The sequence below is a fragment of the Pleurodeles waltl genome, chromosome 9 (assembly GCF_031143425.1).
Source record: "Pleurodeles waltl isolate 20211129_DDA chromosome 9, aPleWal1.hap1.20221129, whole genome shotgun sequence".
NCBI lineage: Eukaryota > Metazoa > Chordata > Amphibia > Caudata > Salamandridae > Pleurodeles > Pleurodeles waltl.
In genome coordinates, this window is record NC_090448.1 from 541,901,557 (window position 1) to 541,920,489 (window position 18,933).

The 18,933-nt window shown below is 44.1% G+C and overlaps 1 protein-coding gene across 3 annotated transcripts in view; it reads left to right on the forward strand.

Annotated features, from left to right (window-relative positions):
- The window catches only part of KIAA0586 (KIAA0586 ortholog), a 587,996-nt gene that overhangs the window by 386,726 nt on the left and 182,337 nt on the right, over positions 1-18,933 (forward strand). For all 3 annotated transcript variants that reach the window (XM_069207463.1, XM_069207462.1, XM_069207464.1), the window contains exons 22-25: positions 431-593; positions 9,172-9,397; positions 15,558-15,805; positions 17,852-17,928. In XM_069207463.1, coding sequence (XP_069063564.1) covers positions 431-593; positions 9,172-9,397; positions 15,558-15,805; positions 17,852-17,928 — 714 coding nt within the window. The remainder of the gene's footprint in view (positions 1-430; positions 594-9,171; positions 9,398-15,557; positions 15,806-17,851; positions 17,929-18,933) is intronic.

Below are 18,933 nucleotides of genomic sequence, written 5' to 3' on the forward strand. Positions count from 1 at the left end.
GTTGTGCTGCCACGTGATTTGAGTGCATGCAAATCACAAGTACATACTAGCATGATGCAGACCGTTTGTTCACACCCTGGTACACAAAGTACTCTGATTGTGCGACTGTCTATACTCCTTGAATTTCCTTGCTTCTGAAATTCTATCTTTTTACAGCATGTCATCAGGTGTACAAAACACTTGGAAAATGTAACTGTCTGAGGTTATACGTCTAGCCATGTGCACCAGGAATGAATCTACTGATCAAGAAATTAAGGACCTGATTTAGAGTTTGCATGGGTGGTGCTCTCTCACAAACTTGAAGGATTTCCCGTCCGGCTAATTACACGTGCATTATGATATAATGTACTACGTTGGAGTCTGCTCTTGTGTGTTGGTGTAAACTCGACGCTCTGATTATGCTCAGTTTATTATTATTATTTTTTTCCAGGATACTTCCACACGAACTCCACTGGCTACTCCTCAGTGCACACCTCCACGCACCCCATCTCCTGCTGAAATTGTAGAGTTACATGTGACAACTCCAATCTTGTCCCCTCGGAGTTCCGTATCGGAGGATGAAATACCAAAACGGAAATCTCCAATTCAAGCAGGTAACCTAAGTGGGAGAAATTCTATACAGAACAAAATGTTTTTGTTAATTGGGCATTGCAAAATTGTTGAGAGTAGTTTTACATTGGCCATGCACCATTTGTTAGGCTGTGCTAATTAACACATTATTAATAAAATGCCTGCTAAAACCTTTCAGCTATTGATAATTAATTGAATCAAAGCACCATTTCAAAACTGACGGGTATTTCATAATGTAATATTTCAATTGTTTTATTAAGAAGATCTTAATAAGCGTTTCTCAGGTATGCATTGGCAATTTATGGCTTTGTATGACTCCCACATTTGAGGAAGGGTAAGCAGGGAATGATGACAGTAAGCAAAGAACCAAATATAGTGTCCACCGAATCCACGTGAGTCTAAGCTGCCCCTTTACCCCCTGACCCCCATAAAAGCACCTTGACAGCTAGTAAGCCCCAAATGAGAAGGACGAGTGTGTACTTGCCAGTTGAGCCACCCTCTGTCAATGAAGCTTGTTGCACGTGACTCTTTTGTGAGTGCATATTTCATACTTAGTAGGAACTTTGAGTCACTGATTGCCACAGTGAGCAGGGTCAGACTGGGACAAAACATCGGCCCGGGCACTAAATTAAAGTGGTCCCCATTAGCAAACCAAAAAGTGTCTCACATTTGCAAATCCGGCCTGTTTTGAACTTGTAGAGACATGCTGTATGGGTATTTTTCTAGGTATGGGAGACTGCATTAGGGTGTTTACTGCATGCAATGTTTGTGGTAAAATCAGGGAAATCATCACTGAAATCCGGCACACCTGGCCATAATACAGGCTCACAATCTGGTATAAAAAAAAAAAAAAGTCCCACACACTGATCTGTCCGCCAACCCATTGGCACTGCCTGATTGCCCTATAGGTTAGTCCGATCTTGTTAGGGAGGTCTGTATTTCATTGTTCAGAAATTCCTTCCTGACTCAAGTTGGGCACACAGTGTCCCCCGCACCTCGTATATATCAACTTTGATGTAGCTCTTTAAATAATTTCTCTAATAGCCACCCTCTTTAAAACATTCAAGATCCCCCCACACTACTCCTTTAGTATGCCCTTTGATTCTCTAGTGGCTGATTTGTAGACTTTAGTAAACTCTACCCACACTCTCGGGTCTCTGAAATTCCTGGTTCCAGTGAGCATATTTTTATTCTGTGCACCAAGTCTGTTTCTTGTTTTGTGGATAAGAAATTGATAGCTCGAATTTGTGCTTCTCACCACAAGGAGCTTCAGTATGGCCTCCATTTTATTAATAATCAATGTCATACAGACTCTTTCTGCAAACTATTGAGGGCTCCATTTCTCTTCTCAGCTTTTGAAAGAATGTCTCTGCACAGACAACTCTGAAAGATGGCACCTCCGGTTAGTTCTCCAGCAAAGCCTTGGTTGCTTTGAACTCATTAGTCTTGGCGTGAAAGAGCAGGCCCAAGCAAGGTCTGTTGTCTGCCAGTGCCTTCTTCAGGCTCTGTCACAGCTGCCCATGAGGGAGCAGAATGGGATCGCTTTTGGTCATGCAGTGGTCAGGTGGTCCATCTGAACCTGATCCGGGGATGACTCTCTTCGCTTTAATCCTGGAACCAGCATACCCTCTCCCTAAGGGCACTTAAGGAGAAGCATGAGTAAGGCTCATGTGCAGTTTAAATCACCCCCAAATACACATGTGCGTTGAATCTCACGTTTTTGCATGCTTAGTGCTTCACAGGATGAGTAACTCCTCTCAGGATCATTTCAAGGCTGTCCGCCATTCAGTGGCACCCTCACACACCTAGGAGAGCAGATGCATATGGACAATCGTCAGTTGAGCTTCTTCAGTGCTGGGCACAATGCCGATTTAGGCGATGCACTCGCTCAATCTTCATTTTGTGGTAACCTGAAAATCGACAATCCTAAGAAGGCCCTCTCCCACCCGTACAATTGGTGGGTTCAGTTCCATTGTCTGTCCTCTTGATTGGCAGTTGTAGACCATGCTAGGGCCAACCTTCAGCACTTTGGTAGATGTAGCCTTGAACAAGCTGTTCAGCAGTTTGGCAGATGCAGCCTGGCACCGGATGTCTAGCAACATGTGTCACCCCGACCTGGCTTTGGGCAATCATGGAGTCATGGTTTCTGCCTGTAACTGACAGCAGAGTCTTGGCGGCCTTCTCACACCAGGGTCATCCCGGATCACTCTCTACAATTCTGCTTCTTCTGGGTGCGCCACAGCCACCAGCGATGCACTAGACCTTGCTCCTTCCTGGACATCCCCTCCTCCTAGAGGGTAGGCAGACTCCTAACCTCTCCCAAAAGGCAGGAAGGTTTCTGTGCCCTTCAGGACATTTACACAGCTCCTCCAGCAAATAATCCAGACTTCAGGTGATGCCTCATTCACCTTTTGGAGAATGGCTGTCAGACTCTAACCCTGGTTGCACAGCAGGCCTCTGAGTACTCTGCGGAGTAGTCCATTCCTTGATCCTAGGGGACTTGAAACTGGAACAGAGTTGGGTAGTTTGGATCCCACTTTTATACCCAACTGGCAGACAGGAGATATGGATCTGATCTCTCAAACTGTAGAAACGGTTTGGGTTGGTTGGTTGTTCTTTCAAATATCTTTTCCAGGTTCTTCTCCAGACACAGCCTTTGTGTAGATTGTTGCTTCTGACAGGAGGGTTGTCTCTTTCCTTGAGCACCCACAACGGAGGCACAAAAAGCTGTGAGGGTTCGACACCAAACAATCATCAACCCAACTGAAGGACTAACCAGGGAAAGAGAAGAAGGCAGGCCTCACCCAAAGGCTTGCTTACCTCTCACAACAGCGTCTGCAGTCCACTCCTTACCCCTACCATTTACCAAATTACACTGTTCAGGATGACTATTCAGCAGCACCTTGCCAACCAAAAAACCTCATAGAATATTTAAATGAGTCCTGTCTCTAATTACTTTATTGTCTAAGTATTCTCTCTCCAGCTGCAGGAGTGTGAGCAATTGACGTTCACTTTCTAGGAGTACACTCTTCAGTCTCCATCCTGTGCAAAGACAGCCCAAGGACATCCAGAATGCATCCCACTCACCTTCATTAGTCTGATAAAGCGCACACATCATGCATATACCACACACCAATCCATTAACATGCCTATAGAATTTTAGCACAAAAGACTGGACAGCTCAACGAAGTGGAACAGTAGGCCTCCACTCTGGTCATCCAGCTGAAAAGATTCAGTCAAATTATAACACGATGTGCTGCCACCACTGCTGTATGTACTAAACCCACCGACAGGAACAGTAGTCCTCTGTTGCAAATGAGAGCACGTCTGGTGTACCCCCGACCCAGTTCACAGCACACCTCCACAAGCACTCACAGGCAGGGGCAAGCTTAGACATTTGCGCCCTTGCTTAGATTAGTGTGACAGCAGTGCCAAAATAATAACATCAAGATACCATAAACACCTAGTCAAGCACTCAGGGCAGGGTAACGTCTCATTTACCACACAGAGGACAATTTTACCAATATTCAGAGAATACCAACTTCAGTTAATTATTCCATATAATTTATGTAGCATATCTCTTGAGTTCAAGACACAAATTGTATAACTATGCCTGCATCTTGTTCAGTTTCTTTCTTAATTATCGTATTTCACAATGTGGAGGACCATGTGATACACATGCTCCCTTGTCTCTTCCACTGTGTCACAAATTCAAGTTTAACCCAAGTAAAGGTAGTTCTCCTGGTTGTGATCGAGATACTGAAGTTCACTAGTCAGTGAAGGGCATTTTCCTCTTTTCTACTGTAGATCTATTATGAGTCCAAGGGCCTTTGAGTCTTTTGTTTATAATCTTCTCAAGTGTTTGCCTTAAATTACTACCTGCAAGACTGCGTTTTGCCTCTAGTTTAGTGTTTTGCATGCAGTTCATCTATAGATGGAATTGAACCGCCTGACATGAAGGCAATACTATTGCCATTTTAGTAGCCCTCCGTGGAACACCTTGATGGGAAGCGATAGCGTAGGTGACACATTCCTCTCAATTTGCCCGCCATCTGTAGAGTCTTTCCCAGTCTGACCAATGCCTGATGAACAGGTATACTCTGAGTACACCTAGCCCGATAAGTAGAGTGGCCTGAAAATGACTGAGGAGGATGTTCACCTACTTAGTACTGGTATCGCAAGGTGAGTTATTGGAGAGCCTCATTCTCAATTGCATAGAAGTTTCACCATACATAGAACATATCATGTATTGCTTGCCGGCCTAAAGGCACCCCTTCACGTTCATGACGACTAAACAATTGTGCCTTAAATCCTAGTCTCTTAAACAGTTTATCCTGTTCAAAGACCTGGCTATCTCTTGTAAAACTGGCAAGGTTTCTGTCCCATGTACAGTGGGTACCATAACTCCAAGATACTGATTACAGTGCTCCAGGATCTTATTGCCAGGAGCTGGAAAAAAAGAATTGAAGCACCTTCCACTGACAAGGCATGATGGGATATTGATGGAGTGTGCTTCCTTAAAGGAGTAGTGTCAGCTTTTCAGTCTCTCTATGCTGCAGCCGGTTTAGCTACGGTGCCCTGTTTTTCTTTGACTTAGGCACTGTACGTGGATTTGATAAAATCATGTTTTGACTTCATGTGCATGTTTGATTTGTCACATGTACAAAGTATATGGTAGCTGCCATTTTTTCACTAATGTTTTATTAATATTGTAATATTACACCTTTTAGTTTGTATATGAACATGCTCACTTAACACGCTCATTTAGTACTGAAGTCAATAGCTTGCCTTCTTAGGCCTTGTTTGGTTCTTGATTTGTTTCCATTTTCAGCCCACACATAGGCTCTTGATAAGGTAGCCATCGCATATGGTGGTGCGTTCTGATTGGTCTGCTGTCCTCCTTTGGCCTGTGCCTAAGTAGGAACCAACGAGGATTACATCTATGGCTCGTGGTGGCCCAGCTTTCTAATTCTTATCGTTGTGTCTTACATGTGGATGGTAATTATCTCAACAGGGAAGGATTGCTATATAAATGTCCTGTTCGGAATGTTGTGTACGCACGGACAAGGCACACAGTGAGGGAGCTAGTCTGTGCACACATCATTTCTAACAGATAAATTAATTATGTCTCATTGAAGACACTGTAACTGGGACACACTTTCTTATACATTCAGTTCACAGTACATCATCTACAGAGTTGTTAGCGTAGCACTGGGTCTGTGTTAGCTAATAAAGAATAGTAGCTAAACTACTCAAGTCAACTACTTGGTCAAAAGTCTTACACCCTCATTAGCAGTGTTCCATAAATCCTGATGGGCCATGTAACTCAAGTTACTGAGTCCATCAGATTATGTATGTTTTTTTTTTCTCAGTTTAAATCTGTGTGTGAAAATCTATAGAAAAAACATGCAGGAATTTACATAAATCAATGGTTCTTGTAGGGTGCGGCTAATCACCTGTAAGGGTCTCAAGATGCTGGTGGGGCGGGTTGCAGATGAGTCCAAGAGCCAGGTCTTGAGGTCCTTCCTGAATTGAGGCAGTGAGGGTGATTGCCTGAGATGTAGTGGTAGAGAGTTCCAGGTCTGTGCAGTGAGGTAGAAGAAGGATCTTCCTACGTCTGAGGTCTTGCAGATCCTTGAGATAGCGGCCAGGGCCAGGTGGGCGGAGTGGAGATGTCTGGTGGGTGTGTAAAAGGAAAGGCGGTGGTTGAGGTATGTAGGTCCGATGTTGTGGAGAGCCTTGTAGGCATGCGTGAGGAGCTTGAAGGTGATTCTTTTGTTGATCAGGAGCCAATGAAGGTCTCTCAGGTGACAGGAGATCTGGCTGTGGCTGTGACTGGGGATGTTCAGGATAAGTCTGGCCGAGGCGTTCTGGATTCTCTGCAATTTCTTTTGGAGTTTTTGGGTGGGGCTGGTGTAGAGTGCGTTGGCATTGTCGAGCTTGCTGCTGACGCGTGCCTGGATGACCTGGACTTGGTGGGGGTCCACTTAAAAATGTTCCAAAGCAGGCAAAGCATGTGGAAGTAGGAGGATGAAATGGTGTCGATTTGACGGTTCATTGAGAGCGAGGGTTTGAGGATGATGCTGAGGTTGCATGCATGGTCAGTGGGTTGGGTGGTGGGGGTGGTCCGAGCACTGAGGCCTCCAGGAGTCATCCCTAGCGAAGGTGGTGGTGCCCAGGATGGTTTTGTCAGAGTTGAGTTTGAGGCAGCTGTTCTTCATCCATGCAGCGGCTTCCTTCATCCCATTGTGAAAGTGTCTCTTAGTGGTGGAAGGTTCGTCGGTGAGGGAGAGAATCAGCTGGGTGTCGTCGGTGTAGGAGACAACGTTTAATCCATGGTTTCTGGCGATGTCTGCAAGCGGGGCCATGTAGATGTTGAAGAGGGTGGGGCTCAGAGACGAACCCTGAGGAACTGCAGCTGATCTCTATAGGTTCTGAGGAGAACAGTCGGAGCTTGACTTTCGGGGTTTGGCCAGTGAGGAAGGAGAGGATCCACTCTTAGGCTTTGCTGCGAATGTCAGATTTATGGAGTCTTGTGCAGAGAGTGTGGTGGGAGACGGTGTTGAAGGCAGCAGAGCGGTCCAGGAGGATGGGGACTGTGGTTTCACCTGTCGAGGCGAGTGCAGATGTCGTGTGTTGCGGCGAGGAGTGCAGTCTCACCGCTGTGGTTGCTTCTGAAGCCTGATTGGGAGGTGTCCAGGGTATGGTTAGATTTGATGAATTCGGTTAGTTGGGCGATGATGACCTTCTAGATTACTTTGGTTGGGAAGGAGAGCAGCGAGATTGTTCTGTAATTTTTTAGGTCCATCGGGTCGGCAGAGGGTTTTTTCATTAGGGGATTGATTTCTGCGTGTGTCCAGTCTTCAGGGAAGGTGGTGGACTTGATGGAGCAGTTGATGGTGCAGCAGAGTTCAGGGGTGATGGTGGCGCTGGCTCGATAGAAGATGTGATGGGGCAGGCATCTGAGGAGGCTCCAGAGTGGATAGTTTTCATGATCCTTAGGGTGTTGTCACTGGTGAGGGTGTTCCAGTTGAGCAGGGTCAGCTGAGAACTGGAGCTCTTGAGTGTGGTGGTTGCGGGTGGGATGTGTAGGTCCTGGGTTGCGAAGCTGTCACAGATATCTATGATCTTGTGGTGGAAGAAGGTGGCAAGGTTGTCGCAGAGGTCTTGGGAGTGGGGATGTCTGTGGTATCCGTGCTGGGTGTGTGAATTCTTTGACCACAGTGAAGAGTTATTTGCTGTTGTGTGCGTTGGTGTTGATACGCTCCAGTATGGCAGTTTTCTTTGTAGCTCGGATGAGGTGTTGGTGTGTGGTGACAGTGGTTTTGAAGGCTGCATGGTCAGCCTGGGTCTTGCTGCTCCTCCATCTTCTCTCTTGGAGGGTGGGGAAGAATGAGCTGGCTTTCTCAGAGGGCTGTTTGATGGAGGGTTTCTTGAAGGGAGCCAGTGTGTTGGCGCATTTGGAAATCCATAGGTGGCGGTTGCGTGCTGATTGTGTTGATGTCCGTGGAGGTTGGCGGTGGTGTTTTGTGGAGGGTGGTGGTGAGTTTGTCTTTGAAACCTTGTTCCAGCTTTTGTGCGGGTACTGGTGGGCGTGGTGGTGTTCGGTGGGTTTCGTGATGGAGAAGTGGGCATAGTACTAATTTCTGCATGCTGTTCCTCAAAAGCTTTTAATTTCTCTTATTTCCACACCTTTGGAATTACCACATCTGTTAGTGCTAATTCCATAACTTGAAATAGCAGCCATTTTTAACATGGGCCATAATGGAGTGGTGTATAGTATGATCTTATTCTCAGGTTCTTCGCAATCCATTATAGTTTTGGGTAGTGGACTTGCCACTGCATATACATTACCCTGATAGATAAGTGCATCTCTGCTCTGGGCTTGATATGCCATTGACACACAGGCTACCTGGAATCTTTCAGGGATGCTTAAGCACTATAGCCAGGGGTGAGGTCCCAGATAATATATTGATCCCGGCGAGAACAGTGGAGTCCCCAGAGCCTTTAGGATAATATATCTTTTTTTCTATTGTGTGCCCCAAGGGGCTTATGGAGCTCTGATGCTTTAAATGGAGTCGGGCTTAAAGTGTACAGGATTGGATAGGTTTGTGTTGGCTACCTTTAACAAAAGTTGGTCGTCAGCTCAGCAACCATTAACCAAAATAGTCTTAAAACAAAACTTTTTGTAGAATATTTTGTTGAAGAGCCACAAAACACCATAATTTATAGCTGATGAAAACTGAAAGAAACTAAGTAGCGTCGCCTATCCTCTGTTGTAAACTTCTACAGTGGATAGCTAAATTGACCCCTGTAATTTGCGTTAATTACTGAGTCCTCTGTTAGGAAGTGTAATTAGCTTTCAGGTACTGTCTACACCGTACAAACTGGGAGCCCGAAAGTTAATGGACATCACATCACAGCACAGGGTATCCTAATTATTTAAGATGCCCAAAGCCGATGTCTAAAGACAAAATCACGATCACCAAATTCATGAGGCTGTAGCATTGCTCTTATAACCTCCAAAAGGCTGCGTTAAGCAGTAGTTTGGAGTAAATATAGGGGTTTTTAAGTTGCTTGCTTTTGTCCTTTTTTTTATAGAAACAAAAAGTCTAGATGCCCAGATTCTTGTTGGAACTCCTACAGTCACTCCTGTGTCAACGCCACCTCGTGTAGTTACACCGGTACCACTTCCTGAGGAGCAAGTCACCGATTCTATACGGATGCCAAGTCCTCCTCGACAATCTCCATGGGAGGATGTGGAGTTACCCTTGGAGGAGGAAAATCCTACTTCCGTCAAAGAGGAAGAACTTCATCCAAAACCTCTGTGAGTTGTTACTGGTAATAAAAAGGATATGTTGAGACGTATTATCACAAGCTGTTTCTCAAATGTATTGTGTACTGACACAGAAGCAAGTGAAAGCTTAAGCCTTGGTTTCACAGAATTCTGTTGCATGCAGGGCAATACATGAGTGTTGTTTTCAAGTGTCCTGTAATTTTGGCAGAATGTCGGTGGGTAAAGTAGGTAGAAAGATCCACGTTCACCTGTGTGATCTGGTGCAAAAAGAAAGCCCTCCTCCCCCCCCCAAAAAAAAAAACAGCTGATTGACCTTGGTGTGAACAAGTAGAATTCTGCGAAGTGAGGGTAATCATTCCACTGCAAAATATAGATCTTAGATGTTGGCTACTTGCTCTAAAAGAAAACTCTTCCCTGGAAAACCTGTTATTTCATAAATAGTTGCAAAATCGCATTGATGATCAATATAATTAAGCAGTGAATTTGAGAGTGGAATAAATAAATCGTGCTTCTACATTACATGAGTTCCTCCGACATTCATCAAAAGTATAAAATATGCATGCATGCATGGTATACAGGCAGCTCTTCAAATTATGAGCAATTTGCTTTTTTTTAAGATAGTTTGAACAGAAAATATTACATCAATGACAGCAAGATATTTGTGTACCAAAATCTCGTGTTCCACGAGCAGACCGAGTTCTTGGCCAGAAGCTCAATAAGATTGTAATTGTATTCATGTTTACGAAAATGTTCCTATGCTGAACACAGAAGAGCTACAAAACATGTGGCACGGTTATTCAAAAATACCGTAAATTCAATAAATTGCAGTGATCATATTATCTTAATAATGCTAGAACACATATATTTTTTATAAGGGGATAACACTTCTTGGAAATTATATATTTGAGAGTGATGCACGTGCTACCTAAATTAATCATTATGCCCCACCCTGCCCTCTACAACTAAGCCTTGACTGTCAAATTCAGAGTCTTAATAGGAGGTACTTATCAATTAAAGAGCTCGCAGTATAGCTTGGTGCTTGTTTCCTAGAGCAGTGGAAATACTTCTCAGAAGGACTGACTAAATGGCCTTGAGTCGCACAAGCACCAGAGAACTTGCCTGGATCCCTATGGCTGTCTATAGACCTTTGGTTAATCATTCAGATAAAGTCTCTAGAATTAAGAGGCGGCTCTTCATGCAGTCATTAACCTCTGGGTCCATAAGGAAAACCTTTTAAATCCCTGGTGGAAGAAATGCTCCTACTTCCTAAGGTGTGGAATCCATCACGATAATGCAGGATACACTGCGCACTCCTTTGAGAAGGCTAGGGCCTTCCAAGTCTTCAGCATGAGATTCCCTTATGTCCCAATTCTTTGTGGTGGCTTCTCCTCCTCAGTAATTCAACGCTACCCACCGCCCCCGGCCTCAAGCATTGCATTCTTAGGAGTAGTTACAATGCGAGGTTGATCAGCAACAGAGTAGATGGAGTTCAGTTACTTCACTCTGCGGATAATTTCTGAGCTGTATAAATCATTAGATTCCTTGAGGTGTAAATCTACATTTCCTCATGATTCTTATCCTCCCTGTGCTCTGTAGCTCAGAAAGCATTATTATTCGATGTAGTCTCTTATGAAACCTTTCTTCTCAGGTTGCTGATAGATCCGACTCTATCAAATATTTACTTATTCATTTAGAGAAGGTGTTTAGTACGACCCATCCACAAAGGCTGCATGTGGGAGGAGCACCCAAGGATCATCTAAACGTGGCTCTGCTCTGTGGAGTATTGAACTTCTCCATGGATGTTGCCCTGCTAAGATCCGCTTTTGTCTCCTTGCTACTGTAATAGGGCTTCTGGGATTTTCTTAATGCCTCCCTCCCTTTTATTGTTTATTGCTGTTTGCAAGGACTTATTTGCAAGAAGCCCAATGTAGACAGGGTGGGGACTGAGCAGTCTTCGTTCAACCATGCGATCCATCTATTCATTTGACATAGGACTGCTCAGTGGGCCCTCCTCTAAACTGTCTTTTAGTGATCATGAAGGAAGCTGGCCTGGTGTGTGGTGAGCACCAATGTAATTATCACCTTATACCAGGTCCAAGTATCCCCTATTAGTGAAGTGTAGGCAGTGTCTAAGAAGCCAGTGCTCTCTAGAGGTAGCTGTGGATGAGCAGCCAAGACTTACCTAGGAGACATGCAAAGCTTATGCAATACCACTGCAGTCACAAAACACTTACACACATGAAGGTACTTCATTATTGTAACACAAATACTAAAATACTATATAGGGAATACCCCAACTGGAGGTAAGTAAACACACTATTATATACACATTAGCAATCAGAAAATAGCATAGAAAGCAACAGGCATTGGTAAAAGCAATAGCAAAAAGTGAGGACCTTAGGGGAGGGCCAAACCATATACTAAAATAGTGGAATGTGAACAGCAGTCCCCCACCCAAGGATGTGGACTCAGGAGAAGGGAGCTGGAGGAACTAGGAACCCCAAAAGGTAAGTACCTGGGTGCCCCTCAGCGACCAGGAGAGGAGAGGTAAGTACCTGATTTTTCCCAAACCCAACAGGAGGACTTTGAAAGAGGACTGTGCAAGACCCGGACGCCTGTAAGAACCCAAAGGTGGATCCTGATAGAAGAGGACCTGCAACGGAAGGGGACCAAGTCCATTCCGTGATGAAGTGTCCGGTTTTGGGATGGGCCACTACCCACCCTTCTGTGGATGCAGGACCAGGTCGACGGTGGATGAAGGTCAGCAGTGCAGCACAGAAGCAGAAGAGGAGTTCAAGGAGTGATGCAAGTGATGTCCCACATCGGCGGTCGTGATGCAGTTGGTCAGTGGTGCTGGAAAACCACCAACAAGCCTTGTCAAAGGCAGAAGTCAGAGAAGAAAGTTTTGCACAGCTGAAGAGGTCCAGGGGACTTGACCCAAAGAGGGGAGCCCGGAGTGACCCTCAGCAGCTGTAAGAGTCAAAAGAAGATGAGGCAACCCCGCACAGGTGAACAACGGGCGGCAGGCACCGGAGTCCCAGTGAGGCCCACTCAGCACACCTGAAGAAGTGTGACAGATTGCTTTAGCAGCAGGCAGGAGACTGTGTGTTGCAGGAAGAAGTGCTGGGGGCCAAGGCTACATGGAGCCTGAAGATCCCTTGGAGGAGGAACAAACCAGCCTTGGTAGCTGCAAGAGTCGCAGTGTACAGGGGTACTGTCCTGCAAGGATATGCAAAGGCTTACTGTCTCCCAAGTTGGACAGCTGGTAGAGAGGACCAAGGGACCCACTCCAGACCACCACCTGTGATGCAGGATTCACGCAGCTCTGGAGGAGAGAAGATCCACGCAGCTGGTCATTGTTGCAGTTGGTGTCTGCAGATGCAGGGGAGTGACTCCTTCACTCCAAGGGAGCTTCCTTCTTCTTGTGCAGGCTGAAGACTCGTCTCCTCCAGAGGATGCACAGCCAGGTAAATCTTTCATTTGCTGGAAGTAGCTGGGGAAACAATGTTGCAGAGCAGGGACATCGTTGAAGTTGCAGATTCTCAGTTCCTGGAGGGTTCAGTTGCAGTCCCAATGGACAGAACAGGAAGTAAATGATGCAGAGGACTCCTGCTGGAATCTTGCACGTCGAATCTGAGGATCCACCCAAGAGAGAGGCCCTAAATAGGCCGGGAACGGGGTTAGGTCACCTGGCAGGGTGACCACCTATCAGTAGGGGGCTGTGACATCACCTGCCTGGCCTGGCCACTCAGATGCTCCCAGGGGCCTCTGCCCACATTGGATTCAAGATGGCAGAATCAAGTGGCCACCTGGAGGAGCTCTGGGCACCACCCCTGGGGTGGTGATAGACAGGGGAGTAGTTACTCCCCTTTCCACAGTCCAGTTTCATGCCAGAGCAGGGACCGGGGATCGCTGGACTAGTGCAAACTGGTTTATGCAAGGAGGGCACCAAATGTGCCCTTCAAAGCATACCAGTGGCTTGGGGAGGCTATCCTTCTAAGCCATGTAACACCTATTTCCCAGTGAGAGTGTTACCTCCCTCTCCCACAGGAAATCCTTTGCTCTTCCTTTCTCTGCCTGAGCTGGTCAAGGAGCAGGAGGGCAGAAATCTGGCTGAAGGGTGGCAGCAGCACAGGCTACCCGGAAAACCCCAGAAGACTAGTAGGAGCAATGCTGTCCTCTAAGGAGTCCCCAGAGTGCATGGCAGGGTCCTGGCAACAGTATTAGGGTATGATTCGGACATGTTTGATACCAAAGATGCCCAGGTTCGGAGTTACCATTATGTAGCTGGACACAAGTAGTGACTTGTGTCCAATACACGGGTAAAATGGTTTCCCCGCATTTATGAAGTCCATGGTAATGGAGCTGGACGTGTAGGGACATACACAGGTACCTGCACCCTGCCCTCTGGGCTAGGAGGGCCTACCTACTTCCAGGACTTACAGTGACCTGTTACAGTGACCTGTAGTGAAAGGTTGCACACACCTTTTCACGCAGGCTGCAATGGCAGGCCTGCAGACACATTTTGCATGGGCTCCTTTGGGTGGCACAATACATGCTGCAACCCATGGGGAACCTCCCAATGCCCCAAAGCCCTTGGTACCTAAGTACCTTGCACTAGGGACTTACATGGGGGGCACCCGTATGCCAATTGTGGGGCATGCAAAGTCCTAAGCAACCAAATTTAGAGGGAGAAAGCACAATCACTGGGGTCCTGGTTAGCAGGATCCCAGTGAAAACAGTCAAACACTGACAGCAGGTAAAAAGTGGGGAGTAACCATGCCAAAAAGAAGGTACTTTCCTACAATCATAGGTCGCAGTTACTTAATTGGTGGTAGAGGAGACGTTAAGCTGCAATGTAGACAACCCTGATATCCTCTCCTTTAAAGGCTTGTAAATTGGCATGTCTTGAACATTGGCATGAAGTGTTTGAAATTGGCAAATTTGAAGCCCTGACCAGGATTGGCTACCATCAGGCCTGTAAAACGAGAATTTGAATCAGGAAATTATAACCTAGAATTGGCTGTTATTATGTTGAATTTTATACAATCCAAACTACAACGCATAATTGTAGCATCAAAGCAGTAACTTTATTGTGCTGTTTAAATATCCTCTCATGTATGAGGCGGTTGTAAATTTGTATGTATACTATTTTGTGATTTTGTTAGTTCTGTGTTATTTGTTTATTTTTGCGTATTTACTGGCATGTTATTCATGTTTTCATATATGTATGTTTCATTTAGGTTAGGGGGTTGTATTATATTTTTTTAGTTGATTCTATGTTGATTATATTATGTGCGAACTGAATGTTTAATTAGCTATAATAAATATCTAAATTGAAATATATTGTATGTTGTATATTTGAATTTAAGATTTCCATTCCTATGTTTGCTATGTTAATGGAGAGTAAACTACGTTATACTCATAGTATCCTCTCCTTTAAAGCCATAGCAGAGAATGTAACACCTTTAAATGTAGATTAGTGATAGCCATCTTCAGATGGGATTGAGGCTCTTCGCCTCATCAAGGTGGCTGTCCTGTTATCTATTTGCACGAAAATGCCTAGTATGGTTCTGGCCCTGTGAATCCTTCTACCTCTTTCGGGCCTCACAGTAGGAATTTGCATTTAGAATATTACAAACAACATATAATAAATCTTTATTGTAGGCGTTGTTATTCATTTATGAATGTGTAAACGTGTTAAAATTACACTAACATTTCGATAAATCATCTGGATTAGACACAGTTTATCTGAATTTGTTGAATTCGAATTTAAGGCAGGCCAACAAAACAGTATCCTTCTGCAAGTGGGATTTCACACAGTCTACTTTCTCCTTTCTAATTTCCATATTTAAGCTGACAGCAGAGATAGTTTACTATTACTTTTTTTCACACAATGTGTATGCGTTTCATTGAACAATCTGAAGTGCAGCTGTTCACCTTAAGGGCGGAAATACCTTTATTATGTTGTGTCAATATTTTTTAATCCGCTTTCGATTTTATGTATGTAAGCATGTGGTATTTCTATAGCGCGAACCCAACCAAAAGGCGCTGTACGAGGTGCAGATTGACACTTAGCACCTTTTGAACCACTTGGTCCCAATGTATATGAAGTGTGTCTCATTAATTTCGATAGAACCAGTTGCAGTTGCTTTTGATGTGTAAGATCACAGTATTTCTCTTCTTTTAGTATAATGTCTGTGGCCCAGGAGGAGGAACCAGCGAGCCCCGTCTCAATAGTATATTCAGACCGGGGCCAGTCACCGGTGTCCCTTCCTAGTGAAGAACGGAAGCCGTCGCCTGTGCCGCCACCAAGTTGCAGCCCATCAACCGCGGAGAGCAGCTTGACTGTCAGCGTTACAGAAACGGAAACAGTCGACCAACCCATATCAGAGGGGGAAGTTCTGTACAGCTATGGCCAACTGGTAGCCGCTAGAGGTGCAGTACTGGACTTGTGGGCACATTGGTCGTGTTAATTCCATGATTTATTTGTATTCGCTATATATAGCACATCAAATTGAGCTTTAAAGTGCATACAGAGAAAAAAAAGTGCATATTTTAAATAAGAACTGTCAAATAACATTAAAAGCTCTTTTCAGCAGACTATGCAGACATTTGAGAAATCCTTACATAGGTATTTTAGAAAGGTGATGATTTTTGTGGACTCCATTTAAATGTGCACCGTGCCTTTTTTCGCAGTCTCTAGAGCAGTGGTCTTCAAACTTTTTAATGCCGCGCCCCCCCAGTTGAAAAAAAAAATCATTGGGCCCCCCCTCTGAATTTTTTACTATTATTGTAGAAAGATGGCAATGTTTAAATAGGTTTAAACCTATTTAAACATTGCAGTTAAGTACTGTTACCTTTTTAAAACTGCAATAACATGCTTCTGCTTAAAACAAAGGCATGTTATCTGTATAATATTTCTTTTGGCCAGAGTTTGGCGCCCCCCCCCCCTGAGATCACTTGCCCGCCCCCCAGTTTGAAGACCTCTGCTCTAGAGTAAGACAACAGCCCACTCCACCAAAACAAGGCCCGCCACTTTAGGGTCTCTGACACACACTGGCCAATTAGGGGCTATTACACATGCCTCCCTCGGCGAGTGTGGGAGAGACTCACAAGGCCCGCCCTTGTAGGCGACCCGAATGCCCGGGGTCGGAGTTGTCTAATTCAACTTAAGTAAACAGAATGTAACACAATAATATACAGAAAGCAAAAGAACACATAACACAATAGGGCACAACAACAGAACAATGTCAAAGCGTGAACATAGCGCAAAATGCCAACAGAATAGCACATTGAAATAATACAGCTCAGAAGCACAACAGCTCACAAAAAACATCACAGTCCACAACAGAATGCTACATAACAAATATGCACAAACAATCTTGTCACACTTTTTCACCTCCATAAATCTGCTTCCATATTTGGATGGTAAATGTTGTTTGCACCTGACGTTACCACCAAGGACGTGAAATAGCGCCAGTCAAAAATGCTTTATGACCCAATTCCTTATAGACCTAGAATGTGACTTTTCAGCAATGTATGCTTTTTCTGCGATTCCATAAGTACAAGACTACTATCTTTTTTCACACCCACGTATTTAGATTGTGGATATGTCAAAATATATTATCGTCAGCTCTAATCAGCAATTATATCATTTATTTTTTTGCAATGACAGGTATACACAATTATCCGCACTCTGCACTTTGAGACTGTCTTCAACCGTTACAGCTCACTACAGAAAAATAAAGATTCAAAAAATAACATGTAATTAATGGGGGAAGATAAAAAGAGGGAGGGGAATCACAGTATACAAGAAGTATTAATTATTTGACAGTCATTACAGGAATGAAATGACACTGTATTTTCATATCCAATGCTTTTTAGGTCAGAGTTAATGTTTTCCAAGACAAAAAATACAGATTTTTCATTTGAAGATACATTATTAGAGCATACATGTGAGGACTTACCTTTGGAATCCGCTTGTGAATAATTGATCCTCATACTTTTGCAGTTTTTTTCATTTGAAATTGTGCTTGAATTATACCATGAGTATGGGTTGCTAAACAAAGGACTCTAATATTTGTCGTTTTGAGGTAGGGCTGGTGTATGAGCTTTTGGCACCGCAGGCCAAGGAGCCCCTATGGAGTCTCCTAACTTACCTGGTGTGTTATGTGAGAAGTGGCAAACGTGCCTCCTTTGCCGGTGGCTCAAGATCGGTTCCTAGTATCGCCTCAATTTAACACCAGCACTGTTTGTAAACAAGCAGTTTACTCTGTTACCTTCACTAGGCCCTCAACAACAACTCTCCCCACCAACGTAAGATTCCAAAGCCCACTTGTTCACTCTTTCACCTGCCTCTCTCACTTTCTTAACAACTTGCTGGCAAATCACATTTGAAAAAATTGTGGCCAATTATATGCAAGATTTTAATTTGATTTTAATTCGTTGTAAGTTTCTTTCACATCTGTACTTTCTCTCCAGCTTTAGCTGAAGGTGGGATGATGTTTTCCAATCTCAATGGCAGTTTATCCAGCACTCTGAGGGATGCCCATGATATGGTAAGCATATGGTTCTAATTGTGGTTCTTGCACCTGGTTCAGTCAAAGTATGGTCTGTGTTTGGAAGCAACTGCAGCTGGTGGCAGGACTGGGTACTGCTTCTCAAAACTAATTTGCATGTGGTGTGGCGCATCAATCTTAGTGGTTGTCCTGCTGTGCCCTCATTACTGCCCTATCCTGATCCCATCCATTATGTTCTGCTCATACTAGAGCACTGGAACATGCTTAGAGATGTATGCAGTAATGACCCCACCTTCATTTCCACCATGCCCCCCCTTATCCGTTTTTTTAAGTGCAATTAGCCATTGATTGTTTTGATGAAAATATAAAATTTAAACTACAAATTGATCAATCATTCACTAATTATTTTTTTAAATAATTTGTACTCCCTCCCTTAAGACTGTCGTCATCAATTAGGTAATTTTATGTCATCAGTGATGATGTCAGTGAAGTCATAGAACATGTCATGTGTGATGTAATATGTGAGGTCTGAGCAGTGCCCGATGAGGTTCCAAGTTATAGTTATTTTAAAATGTTATGTTTTAACTGGAATTAACGTCATTTTAAGCTTTGCTTTTTTGACTGATTTTGTTTTTGTTAAGGTAAAGTAAGATTATCTCTGTACCTAACTATAACGTCACTTTAACCTTCAGTTTTTTTCAGTGAATTTCTTGTTTTTGTTTTTTTAATGTAAAGTAAGATTGTACTACAAAGCCTAATTACAACGCATGCCTTTACAACGTGATAAGTACAATGCATGGTCATTACCACGCATGCACTTACCAGAAAATGTTTTTACCAAGCATATGCTTCGACCACGCATGCCTTTACCATGGAAATGTTGTAGTAAAGGCATAGTTGGTAAAGGGAGTAGAGGTAAGTATAACATACATTATAACATATATAAATATGTGTGTGTGTGTGTGTATATATATATATATATGTTCGATGGCATGTGTAGCTGCAGATACACATGCTGTGCATAGTCTGCCATCTGGTGTTGGG